The sequence below is a fragment of the Rhea pennata genome, chromosome 2, assembly GCF_028389875.1.
Source record: "Rhea pennata isolate bPtePen1 chromosome 2, bPtePen1.pri, whole genome shotgun sequence".
Lineage (NCBI taxonomy): Eukaryota > Metazoa > Chordata > Aves > Rheiformes > Rheidae > Rhea > Rhea pennata.
The window spans coordinates 163,191,449-163,217,657 of NC_084664.1; the positions used below are offsets into that span (position 1 = coordinate 163,191,449).

The 26,209-nt window shown below is 43.5% G+C and overlaps 1 protein-coding gene across 5 annotated transcripts; it reads right to left on the reverse strand.

Moving 5' to 3' along the window:
• Nucleotides 1-13: 13 nt before the first annotated feature.
• On the reverse strand, nt 14-25,980 carry EEF1D (eukaryotic translation elongation factor 1 delta). Of its 5 annotated transcripts, none has more exons than XM_062570715.1 (10): nt 25,901-25,980; nt 24,004-24,031; nt 13,336-13,459; nt 11,373-11,444; nt 4,501-4,566; nt 3,281-3,377; nt 2,922-3,022; nt 2,223-2,471; nt 1,150-1,344; nt 14-110 (listed from the first exon to the last, which is right to left on the reverse strand). In XM_062570715.1, exons 3-10 carry the CDS (start codon nt 13,453-13,455, stop codon nt 72-74), a joined length of 939 nt encoding a protein of 312 aa, XP_062426699.1. In that variant the 5' UTR covers nt 13,456-13,459; nt 24,004-24,031; nt 25,901-25,980; the 3' UTR covers nt 14-71. The 5 variants fall into 5 exon arrangements, with proteins under 5 accessions (XP_062426699.1, XP_062426697.1, XP_062426700.1 ...); XM_062570713.1 differs by having other exon boundaries at nt 4,501-4,569; XM_062570716.1 differs by lacking the exon at nt 4,501-4,566.
• Between the last annotated feature and the right edge of the window lie 229 nt (nt 25,981-26,209).

Sequence of the window (26,209 nt, forward strand, 5' to 3'; positions counted from 1 at the left end):
ATGTCATACAATCTGCACTCCCAATCTTGACCTTTATTAATTATGCTTTCAGAGAGGATATAGGTTTGCTTCTAGATCTTGTTGAAAGCAGCAATGTCAACGCTCTGCACCTGAAACAGAACAAGAGCAGCAGCTGGAGATCACCAAGTGCTTTTCAGACATTCATAATGAAGGAAGTACTCACACCAGGGATTTCTTGACAGCACACATGCTTCTGCTCAAACAGAGCAAGCAGAGCCCACTTCTCTTAGGGCAGCTTCCCTGCTCTAGTAAGAGCCTCCTTTTAGGTGGTTTAGCAGCTTTTTAGGTGCTATTTTGGACTGCTATTTAATAAGCACAGTAGCCTCAGTCACAACTGGAAACTCCTCTGTGCTAGTTACTGTGTGAATTTAGACAGTCCAACCTATGAAGAACATACAGATTAAAACAGTTTCTAACTTGTTCCACAAGATGATCTCACTGTTACTTAGTGCACAAGCTGCTTGGGCTTTTGGGACTTGAACACACCCCTCTCTTCCCACAGGGCAAAGGATAACCCCAGCTGATAATTGTGTCATTTCAAATAACAACACAGTAAGATTAAAGAGCTGCAGTTTCCAATTTATCATGTGTATATATAAGCAAGCAAAAGAGCAGGCAAAGAAAATTAAGAACAGGCACATGGCTGCTGCATCCCTCTCCAAGTGGAGGGACAGCAAGCACTGTTGTACCAGCATACTGCCTGGCACAGAGCTGAGGCTCCTGCTACCACTTCCACAGAAGAAGGGAGGGTGGGCTGGAGACATTTCCTCTAGCCCCAACCACCAAGGGTAAACAATCATTTTTCTACCTTGGTGGTGCCCAGCCTAACTGCAAAAAAACAGTGGTTCCCCAAGGTAAAAGCCAATGGGCTGGATGAGCAGTAAGAGGGCTCACAGCCTGAAAAACAGCTCTGCAAAATATCTGCAAGATATAAAAGTGTATTAGCCAACCTTAAAAACCCCAAAACATGCGTAAGTCTCTCTCTGCAAGCAGAGACACCATGAATTCCATGCGTGTTCCTATTAACGATCCAAACATATCAAAGCCTGCAAAAGTGAACCTACTTGGTCAAAAATGACCCTTTAGGGCAGGCATTATACAGCATTTACAGCTCACTGAAAGACTTACGTAGTCTTCAAACTTGGTGATCTCTTCCTCCAGGATGTCTGTCCCCACTTTGTCATCTTCCACTACACACTGGATCTGGAGCTTCTTAATGCCATAGCCTACTGGGACCAGCTTGGAGGCTCCCCACACAAGCCCATCCATGTGGATGGATCGGACACACTCCTCCATCTTTGTCATGTCAGTTTCATCATCCCACTGCAAAGGCGTGAAATTAGAACTTCAGTGTTTTCCTAGAGATCAGCATTAGCCCTGAGAGATGTCCAGCAACTAAAGACTCTGCAATCACATATGCAGCAAACAGTGGCGGTGGACGACCCTCCCATCACACAAAGATTAAGGTGCACCCCTAAATCAGACAGGGTAACTGAGCTAGTCAACATGCTTTCATATATTTAACACGTGCCCATGTCTCTAGTTTGACTAGCAGCTAAAATTCAACACTGCCTCTTCTCAGTACTTTTCAACTAACTCAAGCTGTCTTTTCTTGGCTGCCATTCTCACTAGCAGATGAATTAGCTGGTGGGGTTAGCCAGACTAAGTATGACTTTGCAGCAATGCTACATAGCATGTATTTCAAGTCTATCTACAAACCCTTCATATGCAGCAAAGCAAATTCTTCCTGCAGCAACACAACTACTTTGGGGCACTCGCTTTAAAATGTATGTGAAAGTTGAATCATTACCAAAGACATTTCTCTTCTGTGCAGAGCACCAGGCAGCCCAGAGGTTGTTCTACTGTAAGAATCTGCTTAACCAAAACCAATTCATTCCCATCTTCAGGGTATGTTAGACTGATTTTGCTTTAACTGATTCAAAGAAAGGGGCTACTCCTGGTCAGGGGAACCCATCAAATAGCAGCCTGCACTGCTTTTGCCATAGTTCAGAGGAGGCAGCAGCAGCACAAAGACTGTAGATCCCCGCTGCAATATTCTATCTAGCTGCAAACCTTTTTCAAAAATCTGCAAGTCACATTTGCTTCACCAGACAACTTGGATCTGCAAGTGTCTCATGCTGCAGGAGGCTGCAAATCAAACAACCTCATTCACAAACTCCCCCTACTTTAGGGTTACTCACTGGCTTAACATCCAGAAGGATAGAAGACTTGGCAATTAGACCCGGTTTCTTGGCCTTCTTCTCTGCATACTGACGCAGTCTCTCTTCTCGGACTTTGGCAGCCTCTTGGTCTTCCTCTTCATCATCACTACCGAAAAGGTCGATGTCATCGTCCTCATCATCCTCTGCAGCAGTTGGCTCAACTTTCTTTGCAATTGAAGCAGATGGGAGCTCCACTTTCTTGGAGGGAACACTGAATGGTTCCACTTTCTTTAATGGGGTGGCACACATTGAAGTTTGCATTAAGGGAAAAGAATATTAATCTCAAGACAAATTAGAGCAGCACTTGAGAACTCATGCAAGTCCCAAACAAATATAGAGGAGCACTCAATCCTACATATAGTTTTGGGGATATATGCACACACCTATACTGGGACAGTACAGCTAAGTCTTGTAAAGACAGGTTTCCCAACTCTTTTTCTGCTTAGACTCTTGTGTTCTAGATATCCTGAGCCTATACTTACATTCATGTAGGTCTGAAGACTCACATATATTGGTTTGGGACAGATCACAAGGCAGCCACCAAAACTGCTGAAAAAGCTCTAATAAACTTATCCTAATCACAAGCATCTCAGTCCTCAGCACAGAGAGAGAAGACCTCTGAAGCAACCTGGGACTTTGATATGAAGTACTCAGGAACAGCACTCTGCTGATCCTCACCTGGGTTGGTGGAATCGATGCAGGCTGATGGGAGGTAGATTTTTCCAGAGTATTCAGGCGGCTTTCCAATTTGAAGATGGCCAGCTGAAGATCTGCAACAACTGCAAGAAGGGGAAGAGGGAGAGGGAAACTTACCTTGTAGGCTCCAGCATCAGCTCTCAAGTCAGGCCTTGAGAGCTTTTGCTCAAAGAAGGTTTGCAAATACCAGCTGTCCCGGTCAGAGGAAAGTCTGCAAAGCTCTGATCAAAACACACTGGCATGTGCTCATGTGGCCACAGACAAGGTCAGTAAGGTGGATGCTCCACAGCAGCAGGACCCCACCAAATTTGCTTTCATGCTGAAAGATTCTCCCCACTTACCACTGCGAAGGTTTTGGTTTTCTACCTCCAGGTGAGAAATTCTGGAAATGAGTTCATTTTGATCACCAGCAGGCCCAGAAGAGGTTGTGCTTGTGCTCTGCAACAAGGAAAACCGAGCTGAAACAAATCTGCTCACCTACTCCCAAAGCTCAATGTTCAGTGAAGCGAAGCAGCGTCAAGCCTTGGGGGAGGAAGAGATTTTAAAAGCTACCTAAGAACAAGGTCATTTCATCCAAAGCCTTGAAAAAGAATATACTATATGTAGAGCTCTATATAATGAAGCATGAAACATCCCATGAATCTCAGCTGGCACTGACGAGTACAGGATGAAGTCATTCTTTGCAGCCACAGATCATGAACTACCACTAAACATGCAAAAGGTTTTGAAAGTTTCACACTAAGCCCCTTCAGGGGGGCAGCTGGTCTCTTCTCACAAACTGAGGCACAGAGCACAGAAATGACCTGCCTAATGTCACACAGCAAGTCACCGTGAAAGCTAGAGAGGCCTAAATTTCTAATTACCATTTTCTCTGCTCCAGTCTTTAATTCCTCTCAAAAAACCCTGAAATCTACTTTAATACATACTAAGGGGGGAAATTATACCAACCTAGTTTCAAAAGGGTTTATTTTAATAGCAAAACCTGCTTTTTTTTAAGGAAGCCCTTACCTATAAATCAATCCTGCAAAGGGAAAGAAAACACAGGCCTTCAAGCTTTAAGTGTCAGTGTAACTGAATACAACAGTAGAGATAATTTATGTTCTGTCAAGTGCATCCTGCATATAATTAACGTGATTCTCAGTTGCATTTGACATGCTCACAGTATCCTGGCAATCACTTAAAATGAAGAGATGGGGAACATGGAGTATATGGAAAGCGGGTTCTGGGAGAGAACCCTAGAAGAGCAGGGTTTACAGGACACAGGAAAGCAGCACCTGCTGCTTCTGGAAGGAAGGTCAAAGAGACCTTTTCCTTCACCTACTTGAAAGGGAGCAGGGGCCATATGTCAAAAGCAGGTGGATACAGGCTCAGGAATACAAGTGCCGATCTGCAGTCCCCAGACTTGCTCCCCAAGCTGGGAGACCCAAAGGCCTATGTACTACATAGCATGAGCTAGAACCACATGCCAAAGGGCAAGTGCCTCTCTGTGTGAGATGTAGGGCTGCCCTCCAGCTTCCTCTCAACCACCACAACCAGCTCCATCCGTGCGCAGATGACTTACAGTTGAGCGGCCTGACTGCCTCTTGTGACGGGCAGAGGAAGCTTCTTTACTATGCGGAACTGTCTTCTGCTGGAAAGGGCGAAAGGTTTGGGGGATGTGTTTGGTTCAACATGAAAGAGAAAAGCACTTCACTCATGCTGAAGGAGGCAGTCAAGAGCAAGAAGCAGATCCTCATGCAGGAGAGACTGTTAATAATGAGAAACAGCTTCACACCAGCTACACTCCAAACAAAGCTGCATATAAAGTCATCCATGAACTCTGCCACCTTTTTGCTATGTATCTCAGTGCTTGCAGAAGGGTCAGGTAGCTGGGTGGCAGAACTAGACAAAGATATCTAGAGCATGGCCTTAGCCATTTTGCCATCCGTAAAATAAGAGGTGCAGTAGATACATGCATCACTGCAGCACACACCGCAGGTCTCAGCTAGCTGTCCTGTCAGTAGCTAAAACATTCATCTGCAGACACATGCAAAGCTACTAAGACTCTGAATAAGCCCCCAGCTGCCACTAAAGCATCTTTCCTAGAGAGGAACAGAACAACAACCAGCCTGCACTGAGCAACCCGATGACAGCCAAAGGTGGGTTTCCATCCACACGTCTCCACCACCACCAAGGACAGACTGCTAAGCAATGGCGGATCCATCACATCAGGCCATCTCTAGTCTTGTGCACCAGACTAAATTTAAACTTCAGAAAAACCCATTACCTGACCTTTCCCTGTTCTAGCTGCATCATCAGGGCCAAGATCTGAGTCAATTTAAGGAAAAGTCTGAATTCTCACAATAGTCATATTCATCCATACACCTCCTTCCCCCCAAACTTTTTCTTTTTCTGCTTAAAATCAGGAGCTATTATACCTGCAAAGAGGAATATAGAGTCACATCGTCATCATCACCCCCCCCCCAACACACACACACACACAAAAGGCCTGCTGGCTCAGCTAAGCAAAGCACTTCAGACATCTGGCAGTTTGAAGCCCTAGTCACATTTCCAAGCTAAACGCAGCAGCATTTCCACAGGCTCCACACTTGTGCTTGCAATTCTGGCCAGCCTGCACACAACTGCTGATGCTGAAGATGCTGCAACACAGCTAAGCCTATTCAGTGCTGCAGGACAGCTTGCTTTCTAAACCCTGTCTCACAAGCTTAGCAAACCATTTGCTGCTGAGCTCAGTCTGCCCCCAAATTTCTCTTCCCCGTCAATAATATTAAAGAAGCCATATAAAGTCTTGCTGGCCTCACAGTCACTAATGAAATACCTCAAAGATGAAAAAAAAACAAGTGGAGATGGTACTGTCTACGCTTACACTTGTCAGCTGACATCCTGGGGTCTCACACCAGATAGGTCAGCGCTGCTCCTCCCTGCAATCAAAGCAAGAACTTGAACAGCTTGGCAGGATGTCTTTAGCTCAAAATGAACCTGCCAGCCTTGTGTGGTAACGTTATTTAGGTGACAAGTCTGAAGAGAAAGAATCTGACATCTTCCAGAAAAGAGTGTAGGTATGGCTTGCGATATTAAGATGAGAGGGCTTTGAATGCTCTACATGAAGCTATCTAAACAAGGAAGGACATAGAAATAAGATATTTTGTTACTATAACAAACTATTTTTCAGTAGTATAAAAATCCTGAGGTAAAAAAAAAAATCTAACTGTATACTGCCATCAGTTGCTGTTTGTATAGCATACATAACCCAGGGAATTGCACAAAGCAACTGCAGAGCTCTGCAATGCACAAATAAATTACTCCCTTGCCGCCTTATCTGAAGTCTTCAGGAGGGGCAGCAGTGAAGTTGCAAATACAGGTAACAGAGCCCAGGGGAGAGTCAGCTCTCCCAACGGAGCATTGAAGTATGCATCTCCCATCAGTATGCAAGAAGGCAGGTAACGCAAGCGCTAGAGAAGCTGCAGTGCAGACAGCTCAGTGACTCTGCGGGGAGTTGTTTCACCTCCAGAAGGACTTCTTGGCTGCAGGTCACTGCTGCACACACAGCAGGATTTATTCACAACCTGGGTGCAGTTATGGGGTGAATGCACCCAAAATTCATGTAAGCAGTTTAGTGTTGTGCAAGTGGACAAAACGCTTCAGCAACAGCAGTCCTTGTACATGCTAAGTTGCTGCATTAGTAGAGGGTTCATATTTCCTATTATACTACTAAACTAGGATCCTGCTTGTTCCTCTGTGCTGTTTTTCATGTCTATTTAAAAGGGAAGTTTACAACTCAGAGGGGGCTTGTGGTGCTGGCAGGCAAGGCAGAGTGCGACATTTAAACAAACACCCAAGGGAATTGAGAGATTATTTCTATTCCTAGGCAACCCCTTGGCAGGGGTAGGCTGAACACAGCCATCACTCGCTAGGGAGAAAAGAGTGTGGCCTGTCCTAAGATGAAGCAAATGAGATGAGAAGTTCTGACAAGCAGGGCTGACTGTTCTTTAGGAACCTGTAATCGCCCTGAAGTAAGGTATAGGAGTGCAAGGCACAAAGTTTCCAGCTCTGGGAGATAGTCAAATCATTCTGTTAAAGTAGTCTTTATGAGACTGAGGGCTTGCCCTTGGGATAGTTCAAGCTTTCAGAGAGAGATGGTCACCATAACGTGCACATTACCTAACATCTGTTCCTTCCCACGTGCAAGAGTTTTTTCTTCTGAACCAACTGTGCAAGAGGAAGTTCAATACAAGTGTTTGTGAATTTTATCAAGCACATTAATTCAAAATCCCCAAAGGTGAGTTCTACTTCTTCAGTTACTTCCTGCAGTCTTATGGTGCTAAAACCTTCCTTAAAAAAAAGCTTAAGTCATAGTTTTTATGTTGATCCCACTTCAGTGATGTACTGACTAGCACTACAACCCTTTCAAAATATTCTGCATAGAAGTACTCAACAAGCCTGGAGCCATACAAGAACTATACAAGTTCAATCAGTCAGGCAAATTAAATCCCTGGGACTTTTAAATGGGAGAAAGCCAAATGTTAAGTTTGACTTCCTAAAACATGTCTTAAGAATCAGACAGGAGCACTGACTACTGAAGAAATAAAAAATGGCAGAAGTTGCACTTCTCCATATCAGACTGAATGATAAATCTGTCTGGACAGCTACAGCAAAGAGCTCCTTACTATGTCAGGCCTAATGAACTGACATAGCTGGAGAGCTGGTGCTTCCTTCCCTGCATGAAGTATCCAGAGGCATTGATCCTTTCCTTTAACTTGACCTAATCCGTTGAAGAGCGTTATGTGGGATTTTACACACTTTGTTACAGATAGGAGAATGCGTACATTCTCCAATACAAAGTTTGTAGGGCACTCATGGCTCCATACAAAAATTAACTCCATTTCATGCATGCAGATGTGCAACATCCCTCCCCTCAGGTCAGTGTACTAGAGCTCTGGAAACATGGAACGTTTGGCCATGCTCAGATGCTTAAATGACCTGCAGGGAGATGATGCTCAAGAACTGGAAGAGGCTTTCATCCACTCAAGACCAACAGGAGGGATTCTGACCAGTTTTCTGCAGAATGAGTGACCATTACCTGCACACAGATGCGTTTCTGAACATGGCCTCCGAACTCTTGTGCAGGATCAGATGTGCACACATAGCTTTTGGGGGAGCTTTTCTTGTTTGAAATCCACACACACAGAAAATGCACAAATACAGAAGCTCTCTAACAGAGGGAGCTAGGGCAGAGAGGGAGCTAGGGCAGAGCAGGAATAACAGCTTCAGGCTCCTACACCAGTGGTCTGCCCAATGTCAGCCCTTTTTTGTAGCCTCAGACAAGGCTTTAGAAAATAGAAGTTCAGTCGCTAGCTCTGTTGGACTTGCTTTATGATCTCAGGCAAGTCAATCCTTTCCAGGCCTCCATTCCCCATCTGGGAGATCTCTCACCATCTGTAGTCTCAACGCCGCCAGCTGCAGTACTACAGAAGTTAAAAACTTTATATGTAGGAAAGCATTAGTGATCTAGAAGATGTAAACTGGCGCGATTGTTTAAAGCAGAGATGACCATGCAAAGCAGGATGAAAGGTATGTGCAAACAAATGTTTCTGGCATCAGGGAGTTTCGTACTCTCCCTTGGGAGATACAAATCACTACTTCAACAGTACTTCTAATACCCTATCACACATTTCAAAACACCCCCCAACTGAAGCACATCTGAAACAGACCTTGGCTGAACTTCACAGAAAGCAAGAAGCAGAAGTCTTCTATCTCCCCATCTTACAAGAGCCAACTTTTCACTAGCTTCATCTTCGATTCCTACTTCTGCATGTTTAAGTGGAAGGAAAAGACTAAATTCTGGCTAGAAAAATATGCTCCAGAATTATTCTGCAGAACCTGCAGGATAAATTGTTTTGAGACATCAAAATGAAGTTTAAATGTATTCTAAAAAATCAAGCCTGTTCCATGTCAGAGCTGTCCAAGATTAATAACAATCCTTCAGAAATCAAAGCTACGAAAGCTACTGTTAAAGACATGTTTCTCAACAGCTCAGTCTTTCTAATCCACCCATCAACACAGAAGATCCTCCTGTGTTTTACCACTTCATGGCAGAGATGTGATAATCTGAAAAACTGAAAAGATAAGATCTCTGGGATACTGTATAAAACAGGGTAAGGCAAAAACAGTAAAATGGGATTACAAGACAGTAAAGAGTACGAGGAAGAGGCCACTGTTACCTTGTGCTCTGCTCATCCAAGCAATGGCATACTTGGGAATAGAATGGCAGGTATAGGTTGGCTAAGTTATTTGAGTGTCCCTAACAGCAATGCAGATTAATTTTTTTTCCCAGTGCAGTACATCCTGCTTTTCCTTCAAGCCATCACTAGAGTCCAAACTCACTTTGGTGAACATCCTAGATTATGCAAATTTTGAGGTCCTTCAGCTCAGTCCTGACCTCAATTTCTCAAGCATGCTGAGTTTTCCTCATAGGAAAGGAACACTGAACAGGAGAATTTCTGCTAACAAAATTAACCTCCAGAAAAGCACTACAACATACCAGAAAAGCAGGGATGCAAGGAACTTTATATCCTCAAATTTCTGTTCTGGCAGTTGCCTGGTGCTTTGCTAACATCCCTCCCAATTTTGGCTGACCCAAACTTGCATGTTTCTCACCTGACAGAGCTTTTGAACAGCAGGAGTCATAGGCCAGTACAAGAAATACCCTAGTCTGGAGCTTGTCTGGTAAACCATAGACCATCCACCAAGATGAGAATATGCCTTCGGGGCAGACCAGCAGCACTGCCTGGTAACCTGTATTCAGGTTTCCTGCCCCTTCTTTACTTCTCCAGGAACAGAGAGGCTAGAGGTGGGCAGGTCTTAGAGAAAGCAGCTGACACCACATTTTGCTCTGATTTTAAGATTTTGCTCTGTTCAACGAGGTCATTTCAAAGTCCTTTAACATTTTACATACAAAAAGTTCTCAAAATCTGTCTGAGACAATGGCTTATTTCCCCACTTACTTGTCTTCCTTAAGTCCAAGCTGAAAGTCTCAAAAAAGGGCTGATGATTTTTACTAAAAGCTCAAACAGGTTATGGAAGATCTGAACTTATGCTGGCTAGCTCAGGAAAATTTTCCCTACTTTCCCCAAGCCGTCAGCTGAAATACTGATGCTAAAGACCAGAAACCAACATTAGAAAACTTTACTTCACATATCTTCTTCCTCAACAGATTTTTTTTTAATAATAAGCTGTTGTAACTCCACCAATTCTAATGTTTGAGCTGTGTTCAGGACCAATGCAACCAACCAAAGCAGATCTAATCCTTTCCCACCAGCCTTTCTTCAAACTGGCCCTGCTGTTCCTGCATCCATTTCCAAGCTTCCAGTTCTGCACTGACTATATTGGATCACTCACATAAGCAGCTGCAGTTATTCCAAAGATGTAAAATTTGCCTTCGTGGCATCAAATTCAACTGGCACAGTGAGACCATGGGGAAAGCAATCAGATTAATTCCTCTGTATGCATCCCAGCTATATGCATCCTTGTGTTAAGAATGGAGAAATATGAGATATTCCTGTCAAGAAAGGCTAATTCTGTTTCATATTGATCTAGAAACGCATAGTGTTATCCACCCCAAGAGGGAGTTGTGAGGCCAAATCACTACAGGTAAAGGACAGACATCCTCAAATGGAAAATATGTGCAAGTATGTAGTAGTCCCATTAAAGAGGTAAGAAATCAAGGCACATGAGCTGCATTTTGTGGCTGGTTTTTCCTCATCCATGGAACCAATAAAACCTCATTTATGGGTTTAAGACTTATTTCCTCTTGAAAAAATAGTTATAATAGAGCTCTCTGATGGCTCATTTACATATCAGCACCAAAACATCTCTAGAAAAGACGTTACCAAACCTTTATGGGATGGTCTAGAGTGAAAGCTAGTAGCCAAGCTGAATTCCCTAGATGCAGCAGATGGAAGATACCATTTTTTTGCACATACCCTAACTGAAAGCAAAATAGGAAAGAGAAGGTGGCAGCTTAGTGTACCCCAACAGACAAACATACCCATGCTGGCAGCTCAGTACTTTGCTACTCAGCAAGGTTATTTTAGCAGTAACTTGTTACTTCTTGTATAAAAGACTTGTGGGAACAAATTTCACTAGGAGAAAAAGAAAATGAATAGTTGAAGAATTTAAACCCAAATCCAGTTATTTTAGAAGGCACTACAGTCTGGCAAGCAAGTAAGCAGCATGCACTCTGGTAGTAAGGGTGCTCTTGATCAGATGGAGCTATGCTGGTGGTACACAGCACTGCACACCTTGGTCATCTCCTCTAACTTAAAAATAAGAAGCCACAAAATCTATGAAGTGGTCACAGTGGAGTTCTGTGAGATGCACCACAGCTAAAAATGATTGCGGGTAGCCAGCTGGTGAGAGAGCTTGGGTACTCACTCCGGCCAGCGATTTCTGGATATTCTCCCTGGCTCTGGCAATGTCGCGTAGGATCGTGCTGGCTCCGTTCTCCTGCAAACAGTGCAGAAAGAACCAAGACTTTTTTAAAAAAATATGAAACATGCGAAATTGGTCAGGGAAGTTAAAAAAGGGGAAAGCTGGGGGTTTTTTGATTATTTTTTCTTCCAATAATTCAGCAAGTACTGCAAAATTAGCTGCAAGAAGGATCAGTTCTAAATCAAATAGCATGGATTACAATCCTTGGTCACATCACACCATGTGTCCACTTCTCCTCACTACTATCCTGAACAGTATGGAGAGCTGCCAGTCAGGCAAGGGGTTAGAATCATTGCAACACATCCTTAGCAATCTCATTAGGCAGCTCTTATCTTTTCTTAATATTACCTGTAATTTACTCAGGCGAAAATTGATAGCCCTGGTAACTGAAGTCTTCTACCCAATAAGGTGTGACTCAGGGCACAGCAGCACAAGTTTTTTTTTTCCAGGTCCCCACTGTTCTGCCTTAGTCTGGATTTGGAAGATTCCCTTCCTAAGGCATAAACTCAGTTTCCATGCTCCAATCACTTCTCACCTCTCCTAGACTGAAAGCACATGAACAAGATCAAAGACATGAAACCATCCACTGGAAATTAAGCAGAAGCCCCAAAGTCCATGCCATATGGCCTGTCCAAGAGCAACAACTGATATATTCAGGTAAATATCCACTTCCAGGTTGGAGGCAGGTTTTATGGAGTGTGGATCTTTTTTCTTAGCAGAGAAGTGTGCAATAAACCTCCAAAAGAGCCTTCACACCACTTCTCGCATGCAATTTTTCTTCATTGAAAGCTCCTTATGTGACATGAAATAGTCTAATCATTCTTCTAAGAGCATTGTAGAGATTTGCTCTTTAGCATCTGCTTTAAACGCTTATCTACAGCCTCTAACTTTTATTGCAAGTGTCCTAGGGGCCGTACTACCACTACACTAGCACGGGCAGCGGGAATGGAGCAAGACATGCCTAGAAGCTGCTACTTAAGCAACAAGCTTCCCTTTAAACATTTGCCACTTGCAAGGCAGCCATTTAAAACACTAAGCAGCTTTCTATATAATCAAAAGCATACACAGTTAACAGTTCTTTACATTTCAGGAGGAGGTTACAGCATCTCTGTGCTTTAAGTAGTAATAATTTGGGGCTGAGAGTTAAGTGTGAACTACTTTAGCTCAGATGGGCTACAACTGCACTGTGCCTCCCTTCCTCCTGCCCCCCCACACTCATCATTACTCCGATGAAGAATCTTCCACAGGAGCACGCTTCATGTTGCAGGGGGTACAAAGAGAATATAATCCCTGATCTCTTTGGAGTCATGGTACCCCTACACAAACATCAAGCATTTGATCCCCAGTATATCCCTTGCCAAGAAAAACTTAGTTGCTCCAAACCTGAGCAAAACCCCTTGTTTGAATGGGTATAGGTCAGTTCTTAGCCTACCATACCACCCACCCCTGTCAATAAAACTGCAGCTCTCAGGGCATGCAGCTGAAATTACATCTCCACTGGATCACATACAGAATCCACACCTTGTCAAAAGCAGCCTGAAAAGAGCAATTGTTGCACCCTATACAGTAGTTCACCTGTTGTTTCTCTGTTTCTTCAGCTCTGCTACATCTCAGATAAGGGCATCTGATCTCCCAGTATCAACCCCTTACTCTTCCACCACACACTGGTCATGCTAGAAAATTCTTCATGGCCCACAGAAGATGGTAATTCCAAAGACAAGCCATGGCATAAGCTTGGAGAGCCCCAAGCAAAGACTCTCAAACTTGGAAAAAGCAGCACCCAAAGTGGAAATAATACAGAAATACATGTTGAGGCTGATAGGGTCCTTCTTTTGCTTCCTCTCTGTACTAAATGTTTAAGCTGCAGCACACTGCTAAACCAGTCACACCTGAAAACAAACATTACCTGTTGCTGTGAAGAACTGCTAACTGGCCCATTCATCTGCTCATAGTATCTTCTCTCAGCATCATCGTACTTGAATTTCTCAAACCAGATCTTCTCATGCAAAAGGAAGTCGACTGCCATTTTTCTGCAGAGAGGAAGAAACAAAGTGAGTTCCTAGAAGTATTTAAGGTGAGTAGCTTGCAATGAGCTTGTCAGAACAGCATTTCCTTCTCCCATTGAGCTGTACCTGCAACTCTGCACTCAGCAGTTTCCCTTCTGGTGGAAAGCTTTAAATAAATGGGATCCTATTAAGAAAGAAGGGCGTTCTAATCACCCTCCCATCTGCCTGGCCTGACCTGCTTTTAGTAACAGACTACCCAGTGGGGACAGAATACATTAGCTGATCTGTACCTACTTCCACAAAAATGCCACCTGGAATCGGATTTTCTAGATCATATTAGACACATTTGAGTCTGCTGATGAGAAAGATGTCCTGTGTATGAGACAAGCAAGAGGCAAATAACATTTTTTTTTTTAATTCTTAAGGTATCTGGCCAAAGCAAAACCAAAGACTGAAGAACACACAGCTCCAAACAGCACACATGCCACACTACAGCATGTCAGCAAGGGAGCACTCAGTGTACAACAGGGAGCTCCGGACACTATTGCTCACAAATTTAAACCAATTTCAGTCTTCCTTGAATACGAATCTGAACAGTTTTGACATCAACTGTTGGCTCTTAGCGAATGCTAGTACATGTGTCTCTATCCTGGTAACACAATGCTTCACAAGGTGCACTACCAAATCCTCCTGTAATAAGTGGCCCAGTAGAGCATTTTGCCTAGCACCAACAGCAATCAGCCTCCTGAACCCAGATGCACAGACAATTTACAACAGCACCACAGATAACTACATACATGCCCTTTTGGAAGTTGCCACAATTGTTTAGAAATTAAAATTATCAGCAGTGCCACATTTGCAAGAGACAGACACCTATCACTATGATAGGAAGGAACAGCATAAAGTATTTTAATATTGCTGTGAAAAAGGTTTAAGTTATTTTTTTTCCATGCAGCAGCTTCCAAAGGTGGTTTAATTTCACAACTAGAAGGCGAACAATGAGGCCACTGCAACAGTAAAAGAGGATGTGCCCATTATTTTAAAGCCAGAGGACAGTCACAGACCAGAAGTTAGACTGAGAAAAGGGTAAGAGCAGGGACTGAGCATCACAACGAAGCTGCACCACATACCAGGTTCTACCACACGACATGCAGACAGCAACTAACATCAACTCGCAAACCTCTTCCTTGTCAGCTCAAAACACTGCTGGCCCTGTGGTTCTCCAGGAAAACATTTCCATGCAAGTTGACAAGTGCTCAGTAAAACACGCTTCCACCTTCCTCACCTACCAATTCAGAAGAGACCAGAGGCCACTCTCCAACATGTCGTCCAAACTCAAGCCATTCCTGACACTCAACAAGAAAACTTTGAGCTGCCACCCAACACAAGCACCCAGTTTAATACAGAATCCCAGTTACAGACAAATATGTACCACATTCTGTAACAACATATGGACTTTCCTAGAGACCATCAAAAACATGACCAAATATCTAGTTTTTGCCAACTGAAAACTACTTCAATTAAGACACGACAAAAGGCATGCGCACTCTAAAGCTTGACTGTAACCCCCTCTCCTAACCTACATCATTTCACATCAACCTTTTCCAACAAATCTTAACAAACTTAAGGACCAACAGGGTCAAAGTGAGAGCTCATGCTTCAAGAGCCTTTTCTGCAGATAAAACAGCCTCTACCTTAACACTGCAAAACAACATCTAAACAGCGACCTTCAGACAAGCTCCTGAGGCATTACAGCCCTCAACTCAGACTTCAGGGTCCAGCCAGTAGTGCATAAAAGCACGTATCTAACAGAGAAAGCACTTTATCATACCGCACCTCTCCGAAGGCTTAAAAAGGAAGCCTTCAGATGTTTCTGTCCTAAGCAGGTATTTGTCCGGTTTATAACTACACAAGTTACAATTACAAAGGTCATCTACAGTTTTTGAATGCGTTCTTCTACCCAGCCACAATATATGCACATCAAATTAGCAGTAATTCAGCCAGCCTTTCCAACATGCCCTAAATTTAACACCAGCTTCCAGACAGAATGGTCTAACAGGTTAGTAAGGCAACCTTTCCCCAGTCAAAAGCAAATAAAGCCCCTGCTCCAACCAGACTGCTGCTCTAAACAGCATTTCCACTGTCCCCAAGCCTCTTCAGCAAGCTGGGTATTGGCAGCAACACTAAAATACCATCACCTCTTGCAGGGAATTTAATGGCCAGCCTGCTGTGCACTGAGTTCTCCTGGAGAACTGGGGATAACTGTTTCTCTGAAGAACACTGTGGCAGTTTTAATAGAAATACCAAGCAAAGAAGCACACTTCAAGCACTCGAAGCTGAAACACAACATCCTCTGTCATCCTAGTAGACCTGCAGAAACCATATAATTGTCCCCTCCAACTTTTCACTTCTACAGCTTTTTAGATCTAATAGCAACATGGAAAAGGGCTTTGCCCCAAAGTCCCCCATGTCTAGACGGTGAAACCCTACCTCAACTCCCAGCTCTCACTTTAAGTGTTTAACCTCTCTGGTGACACATTTCATTGGGATATTTTAAGCCAGGAGCATTCATCACGAGAGAGATGCTCCTTGCTGGAGTCTCCCCCTAATTACCCTGCCTACAAACAGGCTCATGGCTCAAAAGCACCTTCTCCCTACAGCAGCATGCACATGTTTAGCCCTGCAGATGCAAAGGATGCCCGTCTTCTACACATGCAAATTCTTTCAGCTCAATCCTAACCCAGCAATTTTGCATGTGGAAGTGTTACCCCAGAATAAACTTCTCCTACTTAGTTTCCAGAGCAGGTACACTTGAAGCATAAGAAGATGGTTGAGAAGGTTTTACTACTGTGGATTTCGGCACCATCACGCTCTCTCCTGTTCTTGAGATTTTCTGAGCCTCCAATGCATAGTATCGTGCCTCAGCACTGTCATACACTGACTTGTTAAGCCAGACTGATTCACTGTCCATATGCAGAAAGTAGCAAGTAGGTGGAACATGATTAGCATCACTGGGAAGCAGAGTGCAGGTGATCTCCATATGCTTGATGTTCATTTGCTTCCCAGCACTGTGACTCCTCCTGTCTTTGTGGTCCCTCTTCAAGGCTTCAGGGCAGGCATACTTCTGCAGTGTGGCTTTGCCTGGCGGGTGCCCATCAAACATGTTCTCATAGAAGCTCTTCTCAGCATCATCATAGAGAGGTTTCTCTAGCCACACCTCTGACATGAGGGCCTGCAAGCTTGAAATCTGTGGCTTACCATTTACTGTCTGGTGTACAGAGTCAGGCAAATTAGTAATGAAGGAAGCATCAGGATGAGCTACAACATCCAGAGCTAAGCTTGGTGTAGCGGGAGTAGGCAAGGCTGTAACATAGCCTTCATCTGGTGTTCTCAGTCCAACATTACCAACATTTGACCACACAGATGGAATGGTTAGGACATGTGGAGGAACAAAGAACTGAGATTTTTCGATGAACACCTTCTCGGCTTTATCAAAGTCAAACTTGTTGACCCAAACATCCTGAACAATATGATGACACGCAGCCAGGCTACCATGGGAACAGGACAGGGTTGCTGAAAACATCCTTGGCTTAGAAACTTCTTGGACAACCTCTGACCTGGACACTAAAGCAGACTGCTCAACAGTTAGTTCAGTCTCAAGAGCCTCTTGGTTCTGACAATCCACTATGTTTTTCCTGTACACATTCTCAGCAAGATCATAAAAAGGCTTGTCAAACCACACATGATCAGCTAATAAGCCCGTCAGAATAAAGTCTACCTTGGAGACCACATTTTTGGGTTTTGGAGAACGCTTCCTTTTCCTCTGTTTCTTTCCATTTCTTCCTCTTTTCAGGTCTCCCTTGCATTCACTTTCAGCAGAGTCATCATTGCAGACTCCATTCACAGCCTCTAACTCCTGGCATTCCTCAGGGGCTGCGGCAGCTAGCATAGCTTCTCTTTCATAGTGGAGTCTCTCTGCTTCATCATATTTGTGCTTGTCTACCCACACTTTTTCTACTGGGCAGGGAAGCTTCCTTGTCTTCATCTTCCAAAAAGTGGCAGCATTAAAAGATAAGCACAACAATGTAGTTGCAAGAAAACTAAATAAAGCAAGGGCATGCATCAGACTTCAGTAATTTCTTAAGTAGTACAAAGGTATCAAAAGCCATCATGCCGTTATTTACATTATAGAACCTAAGCATTTAATTCAATTTCTATATTTCTATTTTGTATTATAAAGTTTAACTCAAAGAAATCATACTGTCTGCAAACATGTCTGATTTCTGAAGTCAAAAATCAGCTTCCTCCTAAAACACTTCTGTTCTGACATCTACCTCCTACAGTATTATATAACACTCTTTAAAAATAAAGGCACTTACTAATGATGCTTCAAATTTCACTTTTGAAGACAATTGTCAGGACAAGATCACTAAGGTTTTGTTCAAAGCCCTGGTACATAGAAGATATTTTTCAAGTTAGCAGATTAGCCCTGAATTACCAGTTCAGGGCACTCAGGCACTCAACTAGGCACTGATTTGGGAAGGCATGCTAAAAAAAAATGCCTTGATTCATGAGTATCTTTAGAGGTCATTGATTATACAGTACATGGATTTGCATTTTGCTACTAGAAAGCCAGCAGAGGGAGCTGATTTAAAAACTAATACTGGATTTTGGTTTAAAACTCCAGTTGTTGTCAGCTGGAATAATGCCAAGAGCTGAAGGAGATCTCATGATTAATTCAGCCTACTGAAACACCTTCTACTCAAATGAAGTAAATATTGTATCCTCTTCGGGCTATCCAGGCCCAATCATATTTACTGGAGTGGGGGGAGCTTCCAGTACGTCTAGATTACTGGAAATGGTTTAGGAAGTATCTTCAAGTACAGAATTTACTGTACTGCTCAAATATACTGTTCATGCCAAGACATGATAGACTCTTCTGAAGTAAAAAAGAAAAAAGATCTGAAACTAAGTACTTGTAAGTCAGCCTCCCCCTTTAGCTACTGACAGCTGCAGTTTCATAACCACAGATAAATCTGTGATAGGTTGCCATATAAAATTCAGGTGCAGCTGAAATATCCCTCAGTCTTGAACTGATGGCTTACAGTTGCAACTATTTCTGGAAGATTTTACAAGCCTCAGTTACAGAGCTTGACTGACAAAAAAGGATAAACGATTGTCACGGGAACACTTCTGCCATTTTAAAATTTTTACTCTATTTAGAGGATTGTCATAGTTTAAAATATTAAAGCAATGTAATACCACATATACACACACTATATGCATATATATACACTATACTATACATCTACCAGCCTATATATACACACACTGTATATATACCCACTGTGTATATATATTTTATAAAAATCACTAGGCAAAGCAAAAGCAGATCTTTATTGGAGCTCTGAAACTGCTCCTGCTGAGGACACCGGAATACAGCTAAAAATGTTTATAATATAGATTTTTCAAGTCTTAATTTTACATTACACTTCTAGTGCATCCTAGGCTAGTTATGTAGCAATAAGATTTTTTACTACAGAAAACTAAAAAACAACCAGTACTTCAATAAAGATGAACTCTACTTCTTACTGTCGAAGTCAAAACCCCCCCACAACTGTAAGCGCATGTGTTGCAAGTTCATGAGCGATGTGACAAGCAAGCAGCAACATGGGCTTGCTCACTGGGATAAGCTCTATTACAGCTTCTGTGACATTACGGCCAAGCAGTGGAAAATGACATCACATATGAGTCATGCACACAGAAGACAAGCACATTTCAATGCCACCAAAGAAACTACACAAATTATTTTGCAGTATAACAATACAGTCTTGCTATTAAGAAAAAAAAAAAGAAACATCAAGGCAGTCTCACACTAACAGTCTCAGCTGCTGAACAAACAGTTTAGATATTTTTATAGTCTTAAGTAAAAATGGCATCTCTTTAAATAATAATCTTTACAGAAGATACACCTATTTAAACAGGATTCTTGGATAATAATGTTAAGAGGAGACCATGCTTGAAAGAGCAACGCCTGCATGTCAGTAATTTGGAAGATTGGCAAAGGATAAAATGATGGAAATTAAAGAGATTATCTTGCAGGAAGTGCTGTTGAAAATGATGCTGTGTTGCAATGTACACATTTAAAATAATGCTCATCTAGATCTAGTATGCTAATCTAAAAGAACAAAACCCACAGGGAAAGCAAAACACATACCTACATATAGGTAGGACAGACAAAAGAGTGAAGGCAACACATTTGAGTTTTTATTTTACTTAGATCAATAAGGACTCAAACAACATCAGATTATTGCATCTGCTTAGCATGTTCTGTTTGGCTTTAGATTCACATTAATTTGAGTTATCTCAAGGAGAAAATGTAGGTTAAAAAGCAGACAAAGCCTTCAAGGAGGTACTTCATCAAGAATACCTCATTAAACCCATGCAGATGCATACAGAGTTTAAGAGGTTATAGTTTACACTTTCTCAGAAAGGAAGGAGCATAACTCTAGTGAGTGCAACAAGAAATCAGGACATGACTCAATACTGCTCAAACTGCAGCACCTTTAAATATTTAACCTGCACTACCACCATTAAAATAGCCTATAGAAAGGGCACATCCACTTGACAAACAGATCTAAAATTTTTGCCTTAAGAGATAATAACTGACAGCTTCTCCCAAGTCCTGAAGCACTAACATTGCAGCAACGACATCACTAATCTCTAGGGCAGGGTGCTCTATGGAAGACCTGCAGCATTACGAGCTTTGTACTGGGGATTTGCAGTTAAACCAAAGAACTGTTTTGAACCAAAGTGAGACATAGCTAATATATTAGCAAATAAACCTGTAACAGTGCACTTACTTCCAGCAAATATCAGAAAAATGAGCAATAACCTCTTCATAAGAAAAGCCAATAAAAACTATGCCTACATTCCATTGATTTTCCAGAAAGAGCAAAAAGCATAGGACAACTAGAAAGTACTTACTTTTTTAGTTCCTATGAGAGCATTAAGAAAAAAGATAGAGTTAGGAAAATGCTTCAAGTTCTAGAGATGCAGCAGCAACTGGTCAACAAGGACACAGATCAAAAACAGCCAAATGTATTATTGTACAGTTAACTTCCCCCAAAATACATAAAAATACTTTGAATTAAACTTGCAGCTGGTTAACTCTCCAAAACTACTGTCCTTATCAGCCAACATCAGACACCCAGTTACCTTTATTCTTAAAGAATGAGCAACACAAATAGACCAAAGCAAAAACACCCAACATAAGAGAGAATTTATCCAACATAATGGGGAACCAGTTGTAGAGTCCCCCAACCTGCCATATGAATACTTTAAGTTACTCACAGCTGCTTTCAGAAAGTGCAAGAGTAAAGTTTTGGAGCCCCTGGACTGAGGTAACTAAGCGCCAACAGCAAATACCATTTTCAGAATTCTTTTAAGTAACAACTGCAATATCAAATAATAAACTCACATGATTGCAGTTATTTCTACTATAAAATAGCAATCTATACAATAATTTATACGAGTCAGAAATAAAGTACTAAAGCCATACGAAAGCTTGGCTCAAAGGAATTTAAATGTTGCCTTTTCTAGGATTATTACATGGGCAATTCCTCCAAAAGGGAATCAGTCACAAGTGACATACCATTTTCCAAAAATAAGTCTAAGATATTTGCAGTACCTGTTTGTTTTAATGAGTTCATTAAGTTCAAACACAAAAGATTGAGATTTCCAATGAATTAAAGTTTACAAACATGAGCAAGAATTGAAAAAAAGATGCACCATTTCTAATCTGCGTTAATAAGTTTTCCAGAAAAAGCATATAGTAATATTTAAATTATACAAACCACCACTTTAGCTGGTGGAAACAGTCTAATAAGATCTGAGCTGCAGACCACTAATACCAGGTCTGAATATCACCAGTTCTCCCAGCATACAAATTTACTTCAGATCAGACATGAGTTCACAGTCTCACTTCAGAGAAGTTTGCCAAAAACACACAGTATGGTGACTGGAAAGAGGATACCTGATCTGCCAAAGCAGAAGGGACAAATTTACCTCTTAAGGTTTGGAAGAAATTGAAGCTGCTTAAGCTTGGACTTTTTAAGCACTTTGCATCATAGGCTCACACTGCTTGCAACCTGGTCTGAGGCAACTACAATTTCTCATCTCACACAACAACCCAAACAGTTGTTTCAATGCTTTCCACATAGTATTCTTAACTGCCCATTTCACCTCCTTGAATATGAAGTTTTACAATTAAAAAAGAACACGTCGTTGTTTTATGACCATTCTCCCCTGGCAAAAATTACAGCACAGAAACAGACCACTGCTAGAATGAAATTGGAAACCAACTGGTCTGTACTGAAAAAGCAGAGCAAGGTCACATCATTACTGTCATACTCAACCACACTAGCAGTTTGTCATGAATTTCACTCAAATTAACTGTGAAGAATATACTTACCAGCTTCCCCAGCTGCCTTTTTCCACAAGTAAAGCAGTTTTTCATTTAACTAGTATTTAATATTAAGATGAACCAACACTTTTAGACAGTGGCAGCAAGCACTATAGAAAAATGCTAAATAAAAATCTGACTAGAAAAAAATGTAATAAGAACTTTTAATACCTACACTGAAGATTGGCTTTCGTATACCCACTGAACAGAAGTGGCTTATGAAATATGACAAGCAACAATTTTTCCAGTGATTGTACAGACAAAGCATCAGGTATTTTGCAAAGCATAAGTCATTGGAAAGACAAATGCTATTATTACTGCTCAGTGCCAAATACTGAAATACTGCCAATGTTCAGGCTTCCTATAAAGCATTAAAGAGCTTACAAAAGATCCAACAGAACAATTTTTAATCATATCCATAGCTGAACAGCTTTGGCTTTGGTTCTTGCTTGTCCCCACTTCCTGGGGATTTCAGCCAGAACAAACCTATGCCTAATTTCCAGAGCTGCACGGATATGCAAGAAGTTAAAAATAGGCAATGAAACTATTTCTATTGTTGCTCTGTAAATCCAAAATAAGCTTTGGATTTAGGTTATTTGGCTGCATTATCCCCTTAAATCTGGTTACTTTTCAAGAAGTCACTAAATACCAAGTATACAACACATTATTCTAAAGGCTGCAGCCAAAGAAAAAAAAAAAAGAAAGCTAAGTCAATTCCATTTATTGGTTTAATAAAAGCCATTTTTTCTCTTCTGTCCAAGAGTTACATTTATTTTGTAGGTTTCTCTACCCAGGAGAAATGTATCTGCTCTTTTTTTGAAGTCACACTGTAACAAACATTTGCTGCAGCCTCCTAAAGTCACAAAAGAAATTGTAGCAGATCTTACACAACTTCTTACACTGAAACTAGACCCTGATTTTAATCTCAGCTGTGTGTCAGATTGACCTGTCAGATCCCAACAAGGAAGAGCAAATCAGAGTGCTATGGTTTCAAAAAAGCTCTCCAGGAAATAATTTTACAATTCAATTTAGCTTAAGCCATCTCCTACTACAACCTCCAAAAGCTTTCAGAAATTTCTTTGGTTGAGCAAAAACAGCCCATCTCATCCATCAGGGATTTCTGGAGAGAAGTGACAGCTGGTTTATGCAACACACAGCCAAAGGTGCAAGATTACAGTCACAGTTTTATTCTGAGGATGAAAGACAACACCAAAAAGGGTGTCAGGTGGCGCTGCGAGAATGGGATGACCGAGGATGGCGTAGCTTGCCGTGGGATACCTGGCTCGACTCCACACAGACCCTGCAGACGCAGCACAGGGATGAACCCCACTAGGTAAGCAGAGAAGTAGCGATTTCTCTGCAGGCCCAAACAGCAACCAGCCCCTCTTCGCCCAGTCCAGCACTGGAGGGTTCTCACTGCTCAAAGCTCTGCCCCAATCCTCCATTCTGCACATTTGTTTACATAGCTTGGCCCAGTTGACTTGGACAAGGCCAAAATGATTATATATTTAGTACTTCTGTCATATCACATGTCACACTACCCTCCTCATCAGAAGCTCCTGAATTCTCATCCCAGCAGCAGCCAAAAACAAACAGCAGCAAATGGAAATCCAGAAAAGAGTGACAGCACACTGGGATCCAAGCGATGTCAGAGACATAATAAAGAAGAAAGCAAGAAGGTCCAGCGGCTCCAATCTGTTCCTCCCTGCTCCCACAGCCCAGCACCTGGGATATACCACTCTCACCCAGGGACATCTATACTGCTGTCCTAGTGAAGCGCTTCTCTTCCTCTTCCCAAAGTTGCTGCTACTGCAGTCTTCACAAAAGCAAGAGCCTCAGCAGATCACCTTAGCTGCAATATGAAGCTGCACACCAAGCCTTTTAGCCAGGAAAATGACACCATCACCCAACCCTGATCACCTAAAAGCTTAACACTTCGCCCCAGTAACTACGCTGTGGACTGTTAATGAAGAGAATCAAGGACAGAGGAATCAGCAGTAGGGGAAGAGAGGAAATCAGTCACCTTCACAACAGGAAAAAAAAAAGCAAATAGCAGTTGAGAAGCAGCAGAACAGATTGGGTGAAGAGAGAAAAAAATGCATACCTGCAAAGTCAGGAAGAAGAGCACGCACCTAAAAAAGGAGAGGAAAGAATTACAGCTATCCAGCCAAGCAAAGTATTTTCTTCTCCATAACGAACACAATTGGCTTTTTGAACAGATTATGATCAATTCTAAAACATCAAAGATCTAGATATGAAAGGGCAAAACCATATTGATTTTGGTGAACACTGGGAGTGGCAGGGGGAAAGAATGACAGACCTCAGCAGCCTCCACAACTCTTATCTCTGCAATTCTTCAAACCCACAAAAAGCACATTAGCAACCTCTGCATAACCACTCCACCTCAGTTCTACCCATTCTCCAAATAGTTTTGAAACAGAAACTTCCTGAATGAGCTGTCACTGAAACACACATACACACACACACAAAAGAGTCTTAAGAGCAGGACAAGCTCTCTAAGGAACAGTTGAAGTTGCAGAGGGGTGAGAATGTCAACATGCGAAGGGCACAACACGGGACAAGCAGAGTCCACGTACTGGAAGAGGGTAGAGAGCGATGAAGGGAATGCAGGCAGAGCTGGGGAGGGACACAGCTTCCAGCCCTGCCACAGAAAGTGGAGCAGGGCACCTCTACACTCCAGCCTGAGAGGGAGGCCAGGGCAGCAGTGATTTTTCCCCTTGGGGGCAGCCAGCAAAAGGGTGCAGCATCTTCAGCACATGCACTGGCAGCACCTTGACAGAGCACAATCTTTCCCAAACGTTTGTTCCTTAACAGCATCCTACAGAGCAAGGCCATGAAGGTACAAGAGGCTCAACGCTGCAGGGCTCCCAGCTCCGAACCAAGTTTGGAGCAGCAGCTAAAATCACCAGGTCAGAGCTGGGTGAAGCCATTTCCCAAATATGGAGGGCTGCCAGCTGCTCTGCCTCAGCACAGAGAAGCAGCTCAGGTTTCCCTTTACACCAGCTGCAGCAGGTGACCAGGCAGGAAACCCTTGCCAAGGTGAGCAACGGGCAGAGGAGCAGCCTGTCTAGGTACCCTGAGCCGCTGCAGGCAGGGTGAGACTGCCTGAGCTCCTCTCCCCACCAGGGCAGGGGCTGCATCCCCCAGACTTGCAAGGGGCAGTCCTGCAACCCAGTAGCTGATCCCCCAATCTGTGCAAAGGCACTTTGCCTAGGGAGCCCTCCTAGTGTCTGCTCACCTCAACAGGGCAGGAACCAGTCATTAAAGCCACAGGAGATAAGTCAGAAGTAATGAATGTGGTGCCCCCACAACCACTAACTTAGGCCTCTGAGAGGGAAACCATCCCATAACACCCCTTCCCTAGGCCTAGAAGAGGAAAAAGTCCTCACAGATGACAAGCGTCACCCCACAACCTCTTTTCTTGGGCCTATGGCGGAGGAAGGGACCCCACAGATCAGTGGGGAGAGGCTGTCCCACAATCTATTTCCCAGCACTTGGAAAAGGGACCTCTGAGATTATGACAGGAATGACCACTACACCCCCCCCCCCCGGGCCTCTGAGGGGGGAAAGGAGATCCCATGGAGAATGGACACCCTACACCTCTGCCCCCAGGGCTCTGAGGGGGAGTGGGACACCACAAAAAATTGGGGGGATCCCAACAATCCCCTTCCCAGGGCTGTGAGAGGAGAAGTGACCCCCATGGGTAATGGGGGGAGAGGGCAGGCACAACCCCCTCCCCACGGCCGTGAGGGCTGAGAAGGGACCCCACGGAAAATGAGGGGCCACAACTCCCTTCCTGGAGCTGTGAGGGGAGAAGGGGCGGAACACAACACCCCCCCACACGAGGCCTGCGAGTGGAGGAAGGGACCCCACAGACAAGCGTGGCCGCCCCCAACGCCCCTCCCGAGGCCTGGGCAGGGACGGGACGGGACGGGACGGGATGGGACGGAGCCGAGCCCGGCCGGGGCGGCCGCACTCACCGGCAGCGCTGGGGCTGGGGCCGGGCAGGCCGCGGGCGCCTCCGCTCCGCTCCGCCACCACCGGGCAAAGGGAGGCGGTGCGCGGCGCGCGGGGGGTTGTGGGGCGCGGCGCGGACCAAGCGTGGCGGCCCGCGGGGGGGGGGTAGAGGGTGGGAATGAGGCAGGGGAATGATCGGGGAAGAGGGCAGCAGCGCGGCGCTCAAGGGGCGCGAACCACCTCCGCCCTCCTTCTCTATGCAGCGGTGGAAGAGCCGAGCTAGAGAGGGGAGGAGAAGGGGCAGCGAGGCGCCAAGCGCGCTTCCCCCACCC